This window comes from Empidonax traillii, unplaced genomic scaffold (assembly GCF_003031625.1).
Source record: "Empidonax traillii isolate 1590-97213 ecotype Southwest subspecies unplaced genomic scaffold, ASM303162v1 scaffold388:size1278207, whole genome shotgun sequence".
NCBI classification, from domain to species: Eukaryota; Metazoa; Chordata; class Aves; order Passeriformes; family Tyrannidae; genus Empidonax; species Empidonax traillii.
The window spans coordinates 199,706-220,972 of NW_020955581.1; the positions used below are offsets into that span (position 1 = coordinate 199,706).

The following is a 21,267-nucleotide window of genomic DNA, read 5'->3' on the forward strand; positions in this document are numbered from 1 at the left end:
TGTTGTGCTGAATGGAACATTGGAGAGGCCAAACGTGTCAGAGAAATGACTTAGGTGTTACTTCAAACTTTTCTCTTGCCTTGGTAGTTTGGGTAGAATAATAGCTCAAGACAGCTAAGAAAACTGTTGTTGACACCTGGAAGAGGAATCCCCTGTAGTAATAAGATGACAATAATCTTCCAAACCAGAAAACTCTTTTTGAGAGATTGTCTGTTAATTTATTCTACTAGTAGTGAGAAACGGTACTTCAAAAAGGTCCACAGTAGAGATTGTGAAGATTGTTCTTCGTATAAGTGCAAGGTCCTAATGTGCCTTGAAGTTTTTAAAAAAACTTCAAAACCCACAAAGATTGATACAAGAAAGAATCTAGCAGAGTGGTTGTATACCACTGTGGTTTTATACCATTCACTTTGGTAAAGACAAGTGCAGATATCTTAGTCTATTTTCATTTCTTTTTACCTGGTTATTTTTTTGTGGAAAGCATTCTTAAGCCATGACATAAAATTACTTGAAAAAATCTAACTACAGAATACAAGGATTTCCTGTGATCTCTACCAAAGAACTGCATCACCACCACCCACACTGGCACATAATGAGGCTTTGTGAAACTGTGTTTATCAAGTTGTTTTTCTCAAGTGTTATAAAAAGAAGAAATTACACAGCTTGCCATTTTCTGATGCTATCTTGATCTATTATTTGCAAAACACTGACCTTTACAGATTCCAGGTGACACTACCACGATGGTGCTGATTCATTTCAAACCTACAAAATTGACTTCTAGAAGAGATCTGAGCTATAGTCCTTAAATATCTTTTCATCAGCAGCTTTTGTGTTGGTTTTCTTCTTGCACATGTCTTTCATTCACAGATATTAACTTTCAAAGGAGAATAAGCACTATTGGCTTTGTGTCACCAGAGCAGAGAGCAGAGAAGGTCACACATCCTATCCCTTGCTTTACAGTATTCTGCTTGCTCATTGCAGATCTTCAATCTTGATGCTGATTTTCTCACCAGAACTTTTGACAATATGCTATTTCTATTTTTAAATATTTCCTGTATTGCTGTTGCATAAATGTAGTGGTAAACTAGTAAACCCTGCTTTTTTAGTTGTCAGTGTAGCACAAGTCAATAAATTATTAGTCTTGCTATTAGTATGGAGGAAAAAAACTTGCCAAATGTGGTGATTATTTCTGTATTGCATTGACCTTTTGTTATGAAACAGTGGAATTCCTTAGTGCTGCAAAGCCCTATTTTTTATTAAATATCAGATTTGCAGGTTTGTGCTGAATAGAGTCATGGATGAACAGGAATTGTGTTAAATGGACTTGTAACTTTGAAAATGAAAAGTTACAGTTGCTCCTCTGCTTTGAGTAGACAAAGGTATTGAAAAGGTGAAGGAGTTCTTTCTAGACGAAAGTGTTGCAATTTGCTCTGTGACCTGTAGGACTTAGTTTGAGAACAGAGAAGGACCCTCAAAAATCACAGCCCCTCTGTGAAAATACGTGAAGAGGAAAGGCTAAAGAATGGGACCATTCTTCCTTAAAAAAATCCTCCTGGTTGACCTCTAATACTTCCTCCTTTGTATTCAAGTTGCATTGCATAGACAGTTTTCTCCCAAGTAATTAACTATTCAAGTTGTGCATTAGATAGAAAATAATCCATTTAACTCTGCCATAAAATCATTAACATTTATATAGGTTATTTTTGTCTTATTCTGTTAGGTGTAAGAATTTGTCTGTATCTTTCTGGAATTCCTATTGGATGCTGCCCTCTGATGTTTGTGGAATGAACTGCTTTTGGGAAGCTGCTTTTAGGTAGGATCTGTTATTAAATAGTACTTTATTATTTGATTGCAGAGAGGTGTAGCTACTATTTAGCAAGGTGACAAAGCAAAATATTTTGATTGCTTCACATGCATTTCTCCTGCTTATATTGTGGTTTCCTTTAGCTGGGTTTTTCCTGTTACATTATGTTTTTAAAATTGTAGATCCAACTGTTACTACAAAGAGTAGATTTTTTCAATAGTGTTGCTTCATTGAATAGAAAATTGCTAAGATTTGTTAAAAGCCTGCCCGAATATAGTCTGAAAAGTTAATGATAAATTATTTTCCCAAAATAAAACTTGCACAGTAATATCCATGATGTAATTTATAGTAAAAACTGGCAGATATGCTTACTAGTTAAGTTCGGATTTTTTTTTATTCAAGTTACATGTTTTATAGAATTTGAGGAGAGTACTTCATTCAAAAGCACTGAAACAACATTTTAGAATGTTCTTTAAAATACAGTATGTTAAAGCATAGACTGTGCCCTTAAAGTTGCATCTTTGAAAGTAAGTTTAAATGTCATGATGTGGTGGTTCATATGCTTTAGGCTGACAGATTACAGGAGTAGCTTGAAAAGAAATAAGCTTCCCGATTCTCTAACCTGCGTAGTTCTCTTCATTGTATAACTAAAATGTGAAGTGTCCCTGGTGGTGCAGTGGCTAAACCACAGCGTTGTCAACGCTGAGATCCGGGTTCGATTCCCGGTTAGGACACTCCCCGGGCAGATGGAGCTCGTTAGCCCTGTAAGGCAATCCATCTACGTCCTGAGGACCTCGCTGCCATCGTCCAAGCTCGCTTGGCCCCGGCAGATGAACCTCAGGATTAAAGGGTGGGCTCAGTTCCGCGCACACTGTGTCTCACCTAAAAAATCCAATGCGCAGGCTGGAAGGTGGTTCTTCGTTCGCGAAGGGACTGGCCATTATAACTAAAATGTAAGTCAATTTTTCTTATATTTAAAATTTTGCTGATCATCCTTTCAGATCAGCAGTTTACCTTTTCTTCTTAGTATGAAGTTTGACTATTTCTAGGGAAGCAAAGAAGAAAATTTAGCTTCACAAGACTTAATGTGTTTTTGAAAATTTTGATTGTGGGAAAGACTTCAGTTCCCCTATTCCTGTATTCTTCTCTGCTTGTGTGTTGTCAGTGCTTTTTAAGATCATCAGTTGCCAAGAAGTTCCTTAAAGAGATTGCTTATATTGATTTTTAGTCTGTTAATGAACTGTACCTGTAATTTGGGACTGCTGAGTTTATCTAGCTGCCATTGGTAGCTAGTGTGTCAATCCATAGTGATTCACCTGACTTTGTTAGGCAGATTTAGCTGTCTGAATGGACTGAATTATCTTGGTTTTTTTTCCTTAAAGGTTAGCTTTTGGGAGTTTAGCTTTATGAAGTTTATCATAGTGGAGTAAATCAAATGTCAGTGCTGTCGTGGTTGAAGGTGTAGGGGCTTAGCTTATTCTTAGTGGAGGGACAGGATGTGATTGTAAACTTCATTTAATTCTTGGACATCTGAGCCAGTCTAACTCTTGTGTATTGCTGAAAGAGGAGAGGGCCTTGCTGCCTTCTGACCATGTTGACCATGATAATGTCCATGAACTCTCCACAATACATTCAATGTAAGGCACTAAAATAGTGGAAAACTTCCTTTCTGGATTTTCTGTCAGGCTTGAGGCAAGTGGGACCTTGGAACCAGAAGTAGAAAACCCCATGCAGTTTATTTACATGTACCTTAAACCGGAACTAGTATTATCTTTTTAAGAATGCCATATGTGGCTGGGAAGACAAGTCAAAGTATGCACTGATTATGACATCACTGGATGAGTCCACTTCCATGATGAAACAATTGCTCTGGTGAACCCCTAATATTTGCAGAATTTTGTGTTCAACATTTCATTTTGAAATTGAAAGAAAAAAGCTTCTTCAATGAGTAAAGGGGGAGTGGTGTTCAGATTAATAATTTCAGATTGAGTTGGATTATTTTATCAATATATTACTATTAAATTAATCCGCTTATGTTGTGCTGATTCTGGTGCTTGTTGAATTCCTCAGTGAGGTGCTCTAACTTCAGAGTGCACCAATATGCTTCCCCCAAACTTATTCTTACTTTGTTTGATGAGTTCAGTTGATGTTGGAGAGATGCAGTGAGTGCCCCCACATTTTTTACGACTATCCTGATTATCAACTTTATTGAGAGAGAATGAAAGTCTTATGTTGTGCTTCTCGCACAGAGTATTTGTTAGCTTTCACACTGACAGAGGAAGCATGAGATGCTATTCCATACAGTGGTATAGATTTTATCAAAATTTTAAAAATGCTGATAAAGGTAACAGGCTCAAGTTCAGCATGGTCTAGATGATGCATATCTTTTCTAGTACACCTTTCAAAGTGCTCAGTGTCATCTAACTGGAATGGCTGCCTATTTCCTACTGGTACTGATTAAGGAGAAATTATTAGGGTTATTACTATGGCTATCTGACCAGCCTGATTTCATGTTGCATGTTGACTCTAAGTGGGTTTTAACTTGTGTTGCTTGCTAAAAAAGAAAGTTTCACTAGTTTTTGAGTATATTGATGTTCTCATGGTGTGGATATAGTGAGATGAATTGTGATAGTCCTGAAAAAAAGGGATTTCTCTAGTCTAGCTAGCTCATCAGAGGATAAGACTTCATATTTTAATAGTCAATTTGTCAATTGTAAATTAATATATTGTAACTTCATACCTAATCTACTGAGTTGACAATTGAATAGATTACATTTGGATGTCATATGCAGTCATATCAGTGGTCATATGCAGTGGTATCATTAGCATACTTCTACAAAATAAGCTCTGATTATGACATGTTTTTAATTCAGCACGGTAGCAGAAAGTTAAGCTGAGCAAAAACTAGAATTTTCCTCACTTTAAACTCCAAAAAATGTCTGTACTTACCTTCATCCTACTTCTAATAAGTGTGGGAATAATTTAACAGCTGCATTTTAATCAGTGTAGGCTTTGCTACCTTTTTACTTCCATGCTAATTGTGGAAAACACCTCTATAGGTAAAATATTTGCATTGATAATGTGGTTGGCTCTTTATACTGAAGAAGAAAACACATTTGCAGGAGGCTTCTGTTTGTTCTTTTAGTAAATGTAAACAACTTTTAACACAGCTGAGCCTGACAACCTAGTTCATTTGGTTAAATATCAAAGAAACATAGTTTAATGGTGTTAGGGAAGGACTGAGAGACTTTATTAAGTGACCTTGTTTAAGAAGCTGAATACTGGATACCTCACATGTTATAGACCATACAGAGAAAAGATCAAAGAAAAGCAAGGCTGCTGTAGCTTTTTCAGAACAAGTGTAGAAAAACTTGCTTTGATGTAATTTTTAAAATGTTTTGTGTAACTTACAAAATAATTCTTACTTTTTTGTATTACTGTTATGTAACAGAGTGGTGGTACATAAAAAACTAGAGGTGCAAGTTAGGATGATGGTAATTTTCTCAAAAAGTGATAAATATTTTTACATGGTTCAAAACTCATGCGATTAGTATGGTAACTCCTCAATGAACGGACCAGGATAAAATTTAAAAGGACAACTGAGGTCAATTTATTACTTAAGTTCTTTATACAACTCTGCTCTGGATGCTCATCTTTCCTTCCTTGGCTCCCGCAGCCATGTTAAGGCAATAGGAGAGGACAGCTTGATTACCAGTGTATTTATGCAGGGAGCTTCATGTTGACCCCTAGGCATGTTATTGCTAGTACATCAGCACATGAAGAAAACAGGAACCCTAATGCATCAAGTTTGTAACAAAAGTGAGGTGGACTGTGGCTACTTTGTGCCTTTCTTTAATAACAGTGTGTCTATACTTGAATGTAGCTTAAGAAAAGAGGGGAAAATTGGCCTGTTTGCACTGACACTTCTTTGAAGGTACCCAGGTCACGCTGTAACGCCCTGGCTGCTCTGAAAGGCAACAGTGTATGTGTGCAGCAGAAGGAGCTGTTGTCCTGTGACCTCACTAAAGCAGAGTGGGATTGGGATAGGTTTAATGATCACAAATCAGATTCAGTCGTATACAAGGTGTTCCTGAGGGTTTGGTACCCTCTCACCTGTGTTTTTCATGTCCTCTGTGAGAATAGGAGAACCCTACCTTAAACAAATGCAAGTGACCCCCACTGAGGTACCTTGTGTCAAATTTAGAGGACAGAGCTAAGATTTTTGTGGGGCTGGTGGGTATTTTAGTGACAATAAAATTTGGGTTATTTTTTTTCAGGAACTCCAGTTGGGATGCAGTGAAGGTTCTAGAAGAGTAACCCCTGTCAAAACATACCTCTGTAGCTTACTACCAACTTATAGCTTCATAATTGTAATTGACCTAGAAAAGCTAATTTAATATACAATGCATCATGGTAAACACCTTTAAATAGAAGGCAGTGTCTTGACAGATAGGCTCTGGAAAACCTTGTTGTAGAAGATTTACTGAGCATATGCAGTTCCTCTCAGAAGTTATTAACTCCAAAGCAGAATTAATCACTATAGAATGAAGGTCTTCACTTGACACAGAAATACTTCAGGGCAAGGCTTGTACATCGCCTTATGCTGCTGATGAGCAGCATGTTTTAAAGTATATTGTTTTGTTCTCACAGTGTCGAAGCAGATTGTTTTAAATGTTTTCTAAACTCATGGGAGTATGTGTGGACCTCTATCTCAAGTGCTTTATTTCATTTATTTTTACTATCCCTACCCCTCACGTGTAATTAGCAACCCCAAGCAAGTGAAGTTCTCTTATTTGTCCCTAAAAACTGAAATCCTGTCATGGCATTCAGGTCAGTGTCTTCTACTGAGTTACAGCTGCATTCTTTTTTTTTCACTTGAATTACCAGAAGTTTCTCTTTCCCTACAGGAGCTAGGACTCCCACATTATTGGAGATCTTTTTTTTTTTTTCTCTAGAAATTAGGGCTGTCAAGTTTTCTCTGTTAGTCTATCCAAAATACCTAGTAAAATACACTTTGTATTTCACTTTATTGTTGCTTTTTCTGGCTTCTTCACTAAGTTCTCCCGCACCAAAAGAACAGGCTATTAGTAATTAGAAATGTGCATATGAAAATCTACATTTGTATTTTTTGTGTTTTCCACATTGCCTTTCAACAACTTTTTTGAAAGTATGTCACTTTTGAAAGTGTCTTAACCCTTTCAGGACCTGTATTTGAGGTTCAGTAAGGGTTCATATCAGAGCTGTGATACTCTGATACCAAACTGGCTCAGGTTCAGACAAGTTACTGTTCTTGTAAAATAAATTTTATTTTGTTCATCGTCAACTCAGCTACTGAACTGCTAAGAAAATTTTATTGCCAAAAGGTCTTATGTCACTTTCTCATACCAGATACCAGGATGTCTAAATGAACATGTTTCTCCTTTTCCTGGCTACTGGTGAGGTAGTTGCATGGAGAAAGATGGGGAGAAGGGTTACAGAGGCTGGAAAATTCAGAAAGGAGAAGTATAGAAGGGAGCAGTTGAAGGCAGATAATTTTGAAAGGAATTAGGGGAAAGACCAAAGCCATGTAGACATAATATTGAAGAAGAGAGTGAGACAAGTCATGGAATAGATAATTGTCTCTGTGGGTGGGACATGCTCATATTAAAGGTGAGACTGCAGAGCTCAAGTTGATAAGCTCTGCAGGACAATTTACATTTTATTCTGCCTCTAGTGTCAGGAAGAAGAAAAGGTGATGAAAGATACTCCTAGCTGAGGGTTAGCAGTAAGTAGTTAGTGTCTCTGGATGAAGGATAGGCTTTCCCTCTGGGAGTGGAGGGAGATGTATTTGCAGGGAGAAGAGCAGCACTGAGGCCTGGTTACTGAAAAGACAGCTGTGGTTCTCAGTGGTCTGTATTCAGGGAAGTCAAATGCAACTTATAATCACTAAAGAATGTCTCTTTTCACTAAAGGAGTCTGCAGTAAGAACCACAACTCTGGAATCTCATAACTTCTGCCTTAATGTATTTCTGAGATCTAATATGTCTCAGCACCTTTGTAGTGGATAGTCCCCAGAGGGAATGGTGGCCTGTTCTTTCCAACAGTTTCTTGTTCCATCTGCTTGAGGAATAAAACTTTGTGGTGAACTTAGAGATCTGAGTCTGGCTGTTCCCTGTGTTGTACACACTGAAATTCAGTTGTTGTTAGTTCTTTCTAAATGTTTTGTTTCCTTTAAAAATTATTTTTAAGCACACATTTAAAAACCTGAGTCAGAAATTCATATAGCAGGGATTGTGTGAACAAAGCAACTGTAAAAGCATTTCAATACGATCAGTCATTTTTTTGTTGTGTGTCTTGAAATGTTCTTTTATTCACAGATGTCACTAGATGTAGAAATAATAAAATATGGTCTTGGAATCTCAGTAGGTTTTAGAAATACTTTGGCATAATCTTTGTCAGACCTTATTCATGGAAAGCCATGTGTTACACGTGGTTCAGGAGCTTGGCTTGCAGCTATGCAGTTTGTGTTCATTTTGCCCTTATGTATAACATGACCTTGTAATATCACTGTAGGCTCACATGACTTCGGGGCTTAATTATTGTAATTCCCCTTTCAGTGGATTAGTGATGAAGCTAATCTGCTGCTTGCAGCTTGTTCACACTGTAGCAGTGTATTTACTTGTGGGTTTCAGTTGCCCTCATCATATTCAGCTCACATTGTGTCTTTTACATTATTACTTACTACATGGTGTAATGTTTAAATTAGCTTTATGTATAAAAGTCTGAATGGGCATGCCTTGGTTACATTTCAAGATTTCTTTTGTGTGTGTTAATCTAAACTAATTTTTCAGATTTTGCTGCAAGACTTAGAAAAGCTTTCAGTCTGCAGATTAAACCATCTGAATATAGAGGTCTGCATTTTGGTGCCTATGTCAAGTAGGTCTTAAACAGTCACAGAGCACAGAGGATGATCCATGTGACTAGCCATTTGGTGACTGAGAAGTAAATAGTTGGTATTAATTAAGAAGCACTTGCATATCCTAGAAATCTCGTTAGGACTAGGAGATACAACATTATCTTGGAAACACCCAGTCCTTTTGGACTGGCACCTGGAGTTCAGGTGGGATATTCTAGAGCTTATTAAATGGCACTGCACCTATGTTAAAAATTGATTCAAGCCTTAGGTGTTTACTTTGAAATAAGATGAATTACTGTCTGTGCTCTATAACCTGCTCACTAGATCTCTGTTGGCTTTGATGAGACTTTGGACACAGTCTCATGTTAGCATCTTCCTTTATGTGCCCTGTTTTGGATCTGAATCCAACCTACGAGGTCTATCGTCCATGGGATTTTTAATAATACCCCAAGCCTTGAGTTAAAAGTGGCTGCATGTTTTAATTAAAATTTCGTTAATCTTAAATCCCTGGGATACTGTATGTTTTTTGGTTCCATAGCATTAAATTCTTTCAAAACTCAGAATGTTTTTTAAATGTAGCAATTATTTATGGCACTAAAATTCAGCAGTTTTAGAGTGATAACTTTGCCTATGTTTTGCCACATGTAACTGAAAATAATGTATGCTGCTCTTCTGTGCCTTAAAGAAAGAAAGGCATATTTACATACTATCTATTGTCAGTTTAAAGGAAAACTTGTATGTATCTACATAGTTACATAAATTGGGTGGAGATTTCGCTAAGAGTCACATGTGTTAATTTCTGTTTTGAAGTGTCTCTCTCTTTGACAAGTTTCTAAGAATGCGTGGTTTGTCAAGCATTTCTCTATTGTTACTAGTTTAGGAAAGCATTTTCTAACTTGAGTATTAGTTTTGTCTGCATAATTTGGCATTAAACTTGTAATTTAAACCTTCAGATACTCTTAGTTCTGTTAACCCCCCTCTTCCCATAGTCTGTGCAAAGAGCTCAACTGCATGTTGTTTTGAAGATGGGCTTTGAGTTGATGTATGTTTAAAACCTTTGAAAGCTTTTCTGACTAATTAAATATATGAAATCCAGGAGAATATGGTTTTAGGTTTAGTGTGCCCACTGTTTGCCACCAAGTTAATGATATTTACCTGATGATCATTTTAGTCTATTTTATTAAAGTAATGAAATAACTTTAAAATGTACACTATAAAAGACATTCCAAGCACTTCACACTGTAACTGTTGCACAGGTATCTTCAGGAGTAAAGGATTTCCCAGTCCCCACTCCTTGCAGTGACTTAGCCTCAAGGCACATGGACAGTGCTCTTGGTCAGTGTGCCTGAGGGATTTTACAGAACCACTAAGCATTCCACAATACAAAGCCATCTGAGCTATTAGTTTCCTGCCTTTTCCAACTCATGTTGTACTCCTGCAAGATGGAAGTATAGGAGAAAACTTTTTGTGTTTTATCAGTGCTTAGGTGAAATGCTGAAGCAAGGGTTTGCCAAAAAGGACTTACTGGAGCAGAAAATGAACAAAATGCCTAGAGCAGTCCAAAATGTTCTTGTCAGAACATCTTGAAAGTAGAGATTATCTCACTTCTGTTGTTGAGTTTAACTCTACTGTATTTGTAATTTTTACCTATGTCTATACTTAGCCCAGGGAAAGGGGAAAAAAATTAACTCATGTATAGACTTAATGTGCTATCACCTTTCCACATTTCAATGTAACTTCATATAGTCTTTCCTTTTAAATAGGTATTTTTGTGAAATTCCCTGCTATTAATGGCTAGTAAGGTTACTAAGAAAGTAAATGTTTGTGTAGTTTCTATATAGCTCTTCTATACCTGTTTTTTCCCTTTTCAGCTGGGATAGTGGGAGTGAATATGAGAATGGTTGAGGTTAACATAATATATATGAAGTATAAATGCATTGCTGGTTTAAGTATGATAAAGGGTATTTTGTTAAGTTACTTCCTGCAGTAAATAGTAGTGTTTTTCTTTAAGCCTGTGCTAGAAATAATGTCAAATGAAAAAATATTTTTATATCAGATATGATTATATGAAAACACATCCTTCTGAGAAAATGCATCTAGCAGTGGTGGCCTGTGGTGAAAGACTGGAGGAGACTGTTACTATGTTGAGATCAGCCATTATTTTCAGCATCAGACCTCTCCACTTTCATATTTTTGCTGAGGACCAATTACATGAGAGTTTCAAAAACACAGTAAGTATTCAAAGAATGAATTCAATCATTTTGTAGCACAATTTAAGTAATATTTTGCAATTTCTCTACTTGGGTAGTAGTTGTTTGATACAGTGGCAGAAATGCAGGAATCTGGAAATAAGATAATAAGGCATTTGCAATGTTGGATGGGGATTTTTGAATTTTTTTTTTCCTGTGGAAGAGTGCCAGTTGCTGATATCAAAGTTCCTCCTAGAGACAGACCAAATCTTCCTGATTTGTCACCTTAAATCTGTTAAATACAAACCTATATTCTGAATGCTAACCAGTTATCTTGTGTGAGCTTATTTAAAGTTGGCTTTAAAAGAAAAAATTAGAAATCTGTCCTTTTTTGACCCTCTGCTTACAGCATGAATCAGCCTTGAATTGTTGAGACAAACTGAAAGACCAGTTTTTGAAAATGGTAGATACGGTTATGTCTGATTTTAGTAAATTGCAGTTAATGAATGTAACATTATGACTGTAGTAACAGTTTTAGAAGCTGACTAGGATATAACTGTGGAGGGGTTTATTATTTTTGTGCTTAAAATGTCATATTAACTGTGACATTAGTGTGTTATACATGCTTATGTGTATATGCTAATGTTATGCCAACAGTAACTGGCAAAAATGGAGTAAGTTATTTTAAATTTAGAAAGACTTCCTTGTTATTTCTCCTGTGGAAACTAGTTGAGGGGAAGAGTTTTATTTAATGTACTTACTTTTTGTAAATACTAATTTATTTTACTTCCTCTTCCTTTTGCATATGATCGGATATGATGATTTTCTTTATAGTGGCCTGCAGGTGCCCCTTTTCCTTCGATTATTTTGATTAGCTGACAGATTCTTGTAGGTCAAGAAGCATATCTGTTATGGAAAAGAGATGTTGTAGTTGTGTTCAATTATCAATTTGAATGCAGGGTTGATTTATTGTTTTGTAGTAGAATTGAACTGACATAATTTCTGTGATTTCTTCTTTTCCATAGCTTGATGAATTCCCCTATGAAGGAAAAGTTAATTACACATTATATCCAATAACATTTCCAACTGAGAGTGCAGCAGAATGGAAGAAATTGTTTAAACCATGTGCTTCACAAAGGCTATTTTTGCCAGTAAGTTACTCTGTAATAGGACTGTCCAGAAGTCTGTTTATGAAGGATCAAGCTGCCCTTGTTAATCTGATATATACTTGGTTTAAAATGAAGGACTACTACTACTCCTGAAAGTTATTTTTATGACATCCTAAAAAATCCTGTGAATTTACCACTTTCTATGGCACTAATACCCTACGGAATAAAAGTCCTTTTCTCACTTGCTGCGTTATGGCACAGTATCCTCAGAGAGAGGTATAGGTCATGTCATCCTCTCAGAGGTAAGAAGGATTTATCATGCCTCATCTGCTCATTTGTTTGGAAAGTTTCCTGCGTGCATGGGTCTGAGAAGTGTTAGAGAAAATGAAACAAGAAATGGGCTATTGTTGCCAGTGTTTTGTGCAGCCTTTTTTTCTTTGCTTATCTAAGACACTTCAGGAATCATCCTTCAGGTTTGATGAATTAGAGCAGTGGCAGCTATCTTCCAAACAGTGTCTATTCTGGTGCTTTTACATCTCTTCCTTGTTTGATTATCTGCATGGGAAAGCAAGGGAACAGGAGTAAGATAGGAACTCCTGTTAGAGTAATGTTTCACCTGGCCTGCAAACCTACTCCTGAGGATCCCTGACATATAAAGTGTAGACTGAGTGCCTTTGCATTGCTATTCTATATAAAACCTCTGTTTCCCTTTACAAAAATTCTTTAAAATGAGAGGAGTGATGGCAAATTTATTGACTGCAAACTGTCAGCCTAAAATGAATTTATTTGCATATGACAAAAATGTGTTAAACTTTATTGTATAATGGCAGCAATTTATGTTTTGTGAAGAGAAGTTTGATAAAACTTAAAAGTTTGGTTTTAAATTTCTTTCTCTCACAGTTAATTCTCAAAAATGTGGATTCACTACTGTATGTTGATACCGACATCCTGTTTTTGAGGCCTGTTGATGATATTTGGTCTTTTTTGGGAAAGTTCAACTCCACGCAAATTGCTGCAATGGCACCAGAACATGAAGAGCCTCGTATTGGGTGGTATAATCGCTTTGCTAGACATCCCTATTATGGAGTAACTGGAATTAATTCTGGAGTCATGTTAATGAATATGACACGTATCAGAAGAAAATATTTCAAGGTATGTGTGTTGCCTTTATTGTATTTTCTGTGGACTTAAGTATTTTAATATTTTAATTCTAATCCTGTTTCAAATTCATGTGTAGTTTTCAAAATCTTTTTTCCTGTAATTGTAGTAATCTTCTCAAACTACACTGTGTTTAAAGTAGTTTCCAACTATTTTTTAAATGTCATTCACTGTAAGACTTGGAGTTCTCTAATATTAAGTGTGCTTGATTGTTTTAATTTTTCTTAGTTCTGAGAGATCCTTGACTTGGTACAATTTGCTGTAAATTACATTTGCCAGTAGATATGCCAGCATTTTAAATTCACTGTAGTGATCCCAGAAAAAAGTTAATGTCAACTTTTACCATGTGTAGTTGTATGACCAGGAGGTGGTGCTAAAACATTTAGTAAGGTGTTTAAAACGAAAGTTACCAAATTTTGATCTTTTACATTGTAACCAGTTGATTATCACCCTAAGTATCTGTTTATTTACCATGAAGTCATAGTTTCTGTAGACAATTTAAGTTTGTCATGAAAGTAGGGAAGTTTTTTTCTTACATACTTGAAACACAAGGACAAAAGCAGTGCTATGTGATTATGCTTAGGGGAACAGTATATCTCTGTTTAAGAGAAGTTTGATTAGGGAAAAATAATCATGCAATCAAAAAATTTTGGAAGTGCATCTGTAAGAGGGACAGCATAAACTTCCAGTAGATATTACTTGTCCCCCATTTTCAATTTAATGAACAGCTTTCATCTTCAAAATCTTACTGTTAGGGAAATTCAGAGAATTCAAGAAAAATGGGGAATTATCTCAGTTGCAGATAAAGTAGAAAGTTACAGTAGCTATAGTATAGAGCTGTAGTTTCTCCAAGAAGAAAACTTCTCCGTATATGACATCAGTGAAATCTTGCACTGTCTACTTTATTTGTTTGTTTTACTGATTATAGCATTTGGAGAAATGAAAATACCGAAAAGTATAATGAGAAAGTCATGGGACTGAAAACTGCATGTATCTTAACCTCTGACAATGCAGTTCTGTGTAGTGAGTTATCCTGGTGTTTACCCCACTAAAAATAAGGTTGGTCTTTTATTTTATTATGTGCCAGAATTCTGATTGGGCTTCTCAGTACAGCTTAGATTTTTAATTAATTGGAAACTTGATGTGTTTTTACTAAAACTGGGGTTAAAGTTTTGAAAAGTATGCATATTATGTAGACTAATAAAATTGTCAATGAAATTAACTGTTGTTTTCTAGAGGAAAATATGAAGTCCTTTCTTATTAACACCTAAAACTGGCGTTTTCTTCCAATTTAGGTTTATATATACAGATTAATGCAGGTGAAATAATTAATGAGTATTTTGAAATTCAAAATGGAACATTGCCACTTTCTCTTGGCTCTAGAGGGCTGGAATATTTTCCAAGTCCTAAAAATATCTGCTATGTATTCCTGGTTTTACCGTGTATATTTATTATGCAATGAAACATGTCAGACTGTTCAACAAAACCAACCTTGGAGGAAGTGAATTTTTTATGATTGCTCTTTATTATGAGGGTGAGTATCTGATTTATAAGACCTCACTGTAAGGCAAGGCATACATCCATATGCTTTTCTCATGATCTTGCTGGCAAACTGCAGTACACCTAACATAATGTAGTTTCTGGCTAAGTGGGCCACTGAACTTCTTTCTGCAGTGAGGAAGATAGTGCATCATAACTGTTATTGGGAATCAGAACAAAAACAGTTCTCAAATTGTTCTGGAAACATTCATCTTAATGCTCAAATTGTTCTGTATGTATTGTACTGCACAAGTCTGCTTGATGAGTTGCAGGCTAAGCAATCATACAATTAAGGGAAAGGAACTAAGACTGGAATTAGGTACTCAGTGCTACTACACTAAGTATTCAGAACTGTGAAACGGCACTTGAGAAAGGGAAGCAGGAACAAAGTAAAGCTTCCTAATAGCAAAGCACATGATTCAAAGCCCTTTTTGATGAATTTAGTTAACAAAAGTAATAAAAGAGGCAATAACCCATGCTCAGTTGTTTTAAATGTTAGAAATACATAATTTTCTGCCCATAATAGTTAGTCATAATTCTTGGGCATCCTTCCTAGATCATTACTGTCACTTGAAACTTAGACTTCTGCTTCCATGTGTGATGCATATGTACTTTCGTCCCTTGCTTTCACATGTCTTCTGAACCTCATACTTACCCAGGAGTGCTTTTGTGTGCACTGTGGCTGTTCTTCAAACATTTAGGACTAGTGGTGCACCTGAAGAAGTATTCTTTCGCTCTTGCTTGATTGTAAAAAGTAAAATAGGTTCAGAATTGTCTCTGACAGGAAATTACCTCATGATTTCTAAACTGTGCTGCTGCCTTAGTCCTTCTACTTATTGGACACACTGGAAAAGTGTCCTGTAGTATCAGACTTATGGTAGTGTTCTCAGTCCAGCCAGAACAGTTTGGTGTTGTCTAATCAGAGATCTTCTAGGTTACCTGAAGTTTAGGAGTGATAGTGTTTGATCATTCTCCTCCTCTGTCATAGTGAGATAGTGCAGCCTGGGTAATGACTAAGGAGGAAATGATGTTGTTATATAACATTGATTATTGAGAGCTTTAGAGAGCACTCAGCAGGGGAACCATTTGGTTTATTCTCCCTTAGTACCTAGAGCGTGGTCCCACAAGCTTGCAGAGTGTAACAGGGCCCTGAAGGTGCACAAGCTTTATTACAAATACTCTTCTGTTCATGGAGACTTGCAGAGACTGTTTTCTTCTTCGGGTTCTTTGAATGTCTTAATAAAAGGAGGATTGTTTGATAGGAAAAATGTCAACCTCACAGCAAAACTTGGAAAAAGATTTAGTGTAGTTGAGTCTATACACACTACAGGCCTGAGAGTGTATGACTTTTCTTGTGACTGAAAGCAAAGGAGCTACTAATCTTAACCCTATGGAAGAGAGAGGGTAGGTGTAGGATCTGCCCTACATTCGGGGGGGTAGGGGCTATCCCTTGCCACAGCACTGCAGATGTTTTTGGACCTTACAGATAACTGTTCCATGTTGTGTCCCATTAACGATTTCAGTCAAATACAGTAGAACTAGAAAATGCTTCATTGTTTTATAGGATGGTCTGAATTTGTTTATATTCATTCAGGAGGCTCAACAAATTCTTCAAGGAGTATATAAGATCTGGGAATTTTTGTGTCTTTACAAAGCTGTCTCTAGATCTTTTTACATGACACTGCAATGGCTAGAGCTTTTATCTAAACAGTAGAAGTCTCGAATCAGGATATTCCTCTAATGCTATGGATTTAAAACTGTGGGTTCTTTATCTGTTGTAGTTTTTTGCAGCCCAAAATTACGGACTGAGCTGCTTGAGGCCTCTAAGCATCTTTCTTCTGTTGTCACATTGATTTGTAAGAGTCAGGAGAAGATAGAAGATGGATAAATAAAAAGTAGAATCAGAGACTTTAGCTAAAGGTTATAGTGTTTGTCTGGGTAGCAATAAACCTGTACTTCGTGTATTGCTTGAGGATTAAGTCGTCTTTTATCCACTTACTTATTAAAGCCTCAGTCTTCTCAGGACTGTCAGATTTAGTCATTTTAGACGAGTATCCTAGCTATTTGGCTATCTGTGGCGCCTAATGGAAGTCGTTATTCCTGATCCTAACTATGCTATCTGTCTTGTTGTTTTAAGTCTCTGTATATATATACAGAACAAATATATGCACTGTATGCATATATGTGTATGCACACACATGTGTGTGTGTGTGCGCGCATTTATTTGGACAGTACTCTCGGGCACATGGTGTGACTCTTGGGGATGCTCCTGTGCAAGACCAGGAGTGGGACTCGATGATCCTCATGGGTCCCTTCCAACTCAGCGTATTCTGTGATCTATGCAGATTCATATGCAGGCACATGTGTGTTACTGAGTATAGTGTGGTCATTAAACAGTGCATTACTGGGCATGATACTAGAATCCGTAATGGAGCTTCTGATGGTTAGGACCTGCATGTTGTCTTTGCTAAGCAGCAGTTATAAAATGGGAATGTAAAACATGCAAGAATATTTAGGGCAGGGAAGAGGTAGTAGCACATGACTTCTTTTGTATTTGTATACGTATAGATGTAGTTATTTTTTTAAACTGAAAGAGATGTAGCAAATACAACATATATGGTGTTTTAACACAAAGTCCTAGACCAGTGAGGCAATGTGAATAGAGAGCAATGACTTTTATCACGTTGTAATTCCTGAGATGCAGGCAGTCATGGAAAGGAACAAGTTCTTAGAAAATCAAATAAACTCCCAACAAATTAACTCGAGATAGAGTGTGCAAAGTAGAGCTTCAAGGGTATGCTTTAGAAAAAAAAAAAATAATCAGAGAGTTTCTATTACTTAAACCATTATAAACTCTTTTTTTTACCTTTCAGTGTTGCTTAGGGCTATAGTTCCAAGAAAGAATTAATTGCTTCTAAGAGCAAGGTTACCAGCTCTCTTACCAGCTTTTCCCCCCTTTTCTTATTTACTTTGTCTTGGCCTCTGGTGTTTGCTGGTCCTTTCTATGATTCAATTTGGTAACAGTAGAAAAAAAGATATCCTTCTGCTGGGTTGTGGAAGTAAATCAGCTTGCAAAAACATTCAGTAAGTGTTAGCACTACACCACTAGTGCAAAAGCAGGATAGTCATGTAACCAGAAGGAAGAGGGCTGGCTCTAAGTTGGTCAACTGTTCGTGGGATACAGATGCAACTGGTCCAGATATTGCTTTATGATTTGAGAATTTTTCCTCAGTTTTATATTTTTTTACTAGAATTAAGAGAAACGTAATACAAGGCTAAATGTGATAGCTCTTTTAAGTCTGACTTTAGCCTTAGCCACGCAGAAGTTTTCTGGTACAGAAATGGGTAATGACCAAACTATTTAAAGCACAGCATCTAAACAAAGAAACAAACAAACCCCACCAAAATGTAGGAAAACATTTTGATGTCCCTATTTATATTTTGTTCTTACACATTTTCTTCTGCTCAAATAAAAGTAGAATTTTGAGAGTTTGTAAGAGCTTGTCTGTATTACTTTGATGTGCTTTTTTTCTTAAATCTCTTTAACATTATTTGCTTGTTGTTGAATATTGGACAGAAGGCTTATATTCTGAAAATCCTTAAATTATCATAGAACTTTTGAAAAGCAATTCTATCAGCATTCTACTTCTCAAACTGTTTAACTTCACCAAAAGTTATAGTAGAATATTTTAAAGAAGGAGAACATATAACTATTCCAGTAGTTTCTCTTGCTCTCTGACTCCTATGCTGGTGTCATTATACATCACTGTTAATAAATTAATGTTTAACTATTTTTTATTTATGCAAAGGCTATTGAAATATTACAGTTTCCGGTACTTAAATCTGACAGCACTATTTGTCAAGTAGTGTTGTTTCTAGACGTCTGGCTCTGTGATACATGCTGTTACCTGCTTTGCATCTTGGGATATACTGCTATTAAAACTCTACAAGTTAAATGGAAATTATATTAAATAATGACTTTAATAACTTAAACTTATGTTTTGGTCAATAATCTATGGATGGCAATGTTCAGGTGAGGGAATAATCTTTATCCACTGTGATTCAGTCCAATTTATTTGCTTTTTGGAAGATTTTAGCTTGGTGTTAAGCCTGTGTTTTATTTCGTTTAATCACATTGCACTGAGTCTAATGGTAATTCTTACTAGAGAAGAATTCTCTTGTGCATTTCTTATGCTGCTCTCATTAAATACTTGCAGACAATCATAGTCATAAATTTTTTAGGACAGAAGGGACTGTAATATTCTGTTTGGTTTCTTACATGATATAAGCTATAGATCTGTTTTTTGTATTAATTCATGTCTGAAATCTGATAGTATTTCTTGTTTTATTCTGCAGTTCTAAAAGCCCTTCATATTCAATGGTTGAAATGATTTGAGAAAAGGATAAAAACTGAACTGCTAACTTGTGCACTCTGTAGTTTGTCAGGGTAAAGCTCAGAGAAGAAAGTCTTTGATACTGTAATTCAAAAACTGAGTATTTTGCTCCTAGTAATCTGTCTCTTAATATGATATTCCTGTATGCAAATCCCAAACTATACTGGAGTTCTAATTTAATATTTTTTTTTGCAACCTATTAAAAAGCGTACAATTCTGTACTTGTTAAGAATTATCTCTGGGACTTTCTGTTATTCCTTCTCACTCTCACAACTGAAGTACAAGCTAGAGAGTGAGCAGTCTTGTTTCTTTTCTGTTCTAGTTGAGCTTAAACATGATGTAAAGATAAGAAATTAGTTTTGGAATATGTAACCAGTAACTGCAGGTTATAATCTCTTTGGTAATATGGCCAAAAGAGTAAACTGTAAACCAGTTTACTCTAAGTAGCACCACCACAACCAGAACCTTAGAGGAATTCCTCCTTCTTTCCATTTGAAGCGATTCTGCTAAATCAAGAAGTTTGGAATTTAGTATCAGCTGTTGGTTTGGTGTCTTACTGACTTATGCTAGTGAAAAGTTGTGCCTTTACTGTGGGAGTTTAGTAACTAAAAAAAATTAGTTGAACTGGATAAAAAATTCTTTTCAAAACCATTGAAGAATCTTTGTATTTTTGTACACCATGTACAAAATGCATGTATTTGTTGTCTGTATGTTTGGAACTATTTAAGAATTAATTTTATATTGAACTGATTTGAATTTTTGAAGTTAACCTTAGAACCTGAAGTTAACCTTTATCACTCTGTGATAAAGAGAGAAAGTGCATGAAGTGTGGATATTTAAATACTGCCCATCGACTTGTTGCATCACTTAATGAAGTTTTGGTGTTAGATCCTACTGCTGTGTAAAAAACCCATGCCATTTCTTAGAACTCTTGGCTTAAGATGTTTGAGGAAAATCTTGAAGACAAAAATCTACTGTGGCAGTTAAATAGAAGTAGGAGATGCATCAAATTTTCCTTCTAAGTTAATAATTGAGAAATAAAGCATATTGGAAGTGTCTATAACTATTTTCCTTAGATAGGCTTGTTGATTTAAAAAATCTCTATACGTTTGAGATTTGTAACTTTGAAATGCAAATTACTGTGATTGTGTAAGGTGCTTCCTTATAGGTATAATTTTCCTGAATTTGTGTTGTTTTGCCTTTTGCTTCATAGAATGATATGACGCCAGTGCGGTTACAGTGGGGAGAAATTCTTATGCCACTACTGAAGAAATATAAGTTGAATATAACATGGGGCGATCAGGATCTGTTGAACATTATGTTTTTTCACAATCCAGGTAAATCCATATTGATTTTAAGTCTAACACAAGAAAGCTGATCTTTTCCATGATGTTCAAAAATCCAGGAAAATACTCTTTTAGCAGACTTTTCTGTGAAAGCATTCAAGGGACTATGTGCTCCTTTTGTTCTCTGAAAGTATTTACTTCGAGGGTTTACATTTAGACGCAACACTGGAGCTTGTTAGAGAGCAATGAACTGTTAGATTTCAAAACAACTGTATGGCAATCTGTGAAGCAGCCTTAATAAAAATAGAGATTAGTATATTTCCTGAAACAATTTTGGCATTTAATCCAGAACTCTCATTTTTCCACACAGAAAGTCTTTATGTCTTTCCTTGCCAATGGAATTATCGGCCTGACCACTGCATCTATGGAAGCAATTGTAAGGCAGCTGAAGAAGAAGGTATATTTATTCTTCATGGAAACAGAGGTGTGTACCACGATGATAAACAACCAACTTTTAGGGCTGTCTATGAAGCAATAAAAAATGTAAGTGTTTTCATCATTGTACTTATTTTTTAAAGTATTTTTATCTGTTACGCTGCATGTATTTTGTTTGATACTCACCTTGATTGCAACAAAGTAATTTTTTTTTTTCTTTTAAGCAACCTTAAGTGTTTCACCAGTTTCTTCTTTATTATTTGGATGGAGTTCCAGTATATTCCTGGAATATTGTGATGAGCATCTTTGGAAACATAGTGTAGACTGTGTCTCAGTTAGGATTCTAAAGCATTGCCCATAGTTGTCAATGCTTATTTAAAAGGCTGTATTCTCATTCATTTAATTAATCATCTGATAAACTTTTTACATGAGCATTTGGAGATCATATAATATCTGAA

At 35.9% G+C, this 21,267-nt stretch overlaps 1 protein-coding gene across 2 annotated transcripts in view; it reads left to right on the forward strand.

Annotated features, from left to right (window-relative positions):
* The window catches only part of GXYLT1 (glucoside xylosyltransferase 1), a 39,449-nt gene that overhangs the window by 14,775 nt on the left and 3,407 nt on the right, over positions 1 to 21,267 (forward strand). The window contains exons 2-7 of one of the 2 annotated variants that reach the window (XM_027893434.1): positions 1,721 to 1,813; positions 10,756 to 10,930; positions 11,914 to 12,039; positions 12,898 to 13,149; positions 20,302 to 20,425; positions 20,745 to 20,917. In XM_027893434.1, the coding sequence (XP_027749235.1) occupies positions 1,721 to 1,813; positions 10,756 to 10,930; positions 11,914 to 12,039; positions 12,898 to 13,149; positions 20,302 to 20,425; positions 20,745 to 20,917 (943 nt within the window). The remainder of the gene's footprint in view (positions 1 to 1,720; positions 1,814 to 10,755; positions 10,931 to 11,913; positions 12,040 to 12,897; positions 13,150 to 20,301; positions 20,426 to 20,744; positions 20,918 to 21,267) is intronic. The other variant, XM_027893435.1, reaches the window with a different exon arrangement.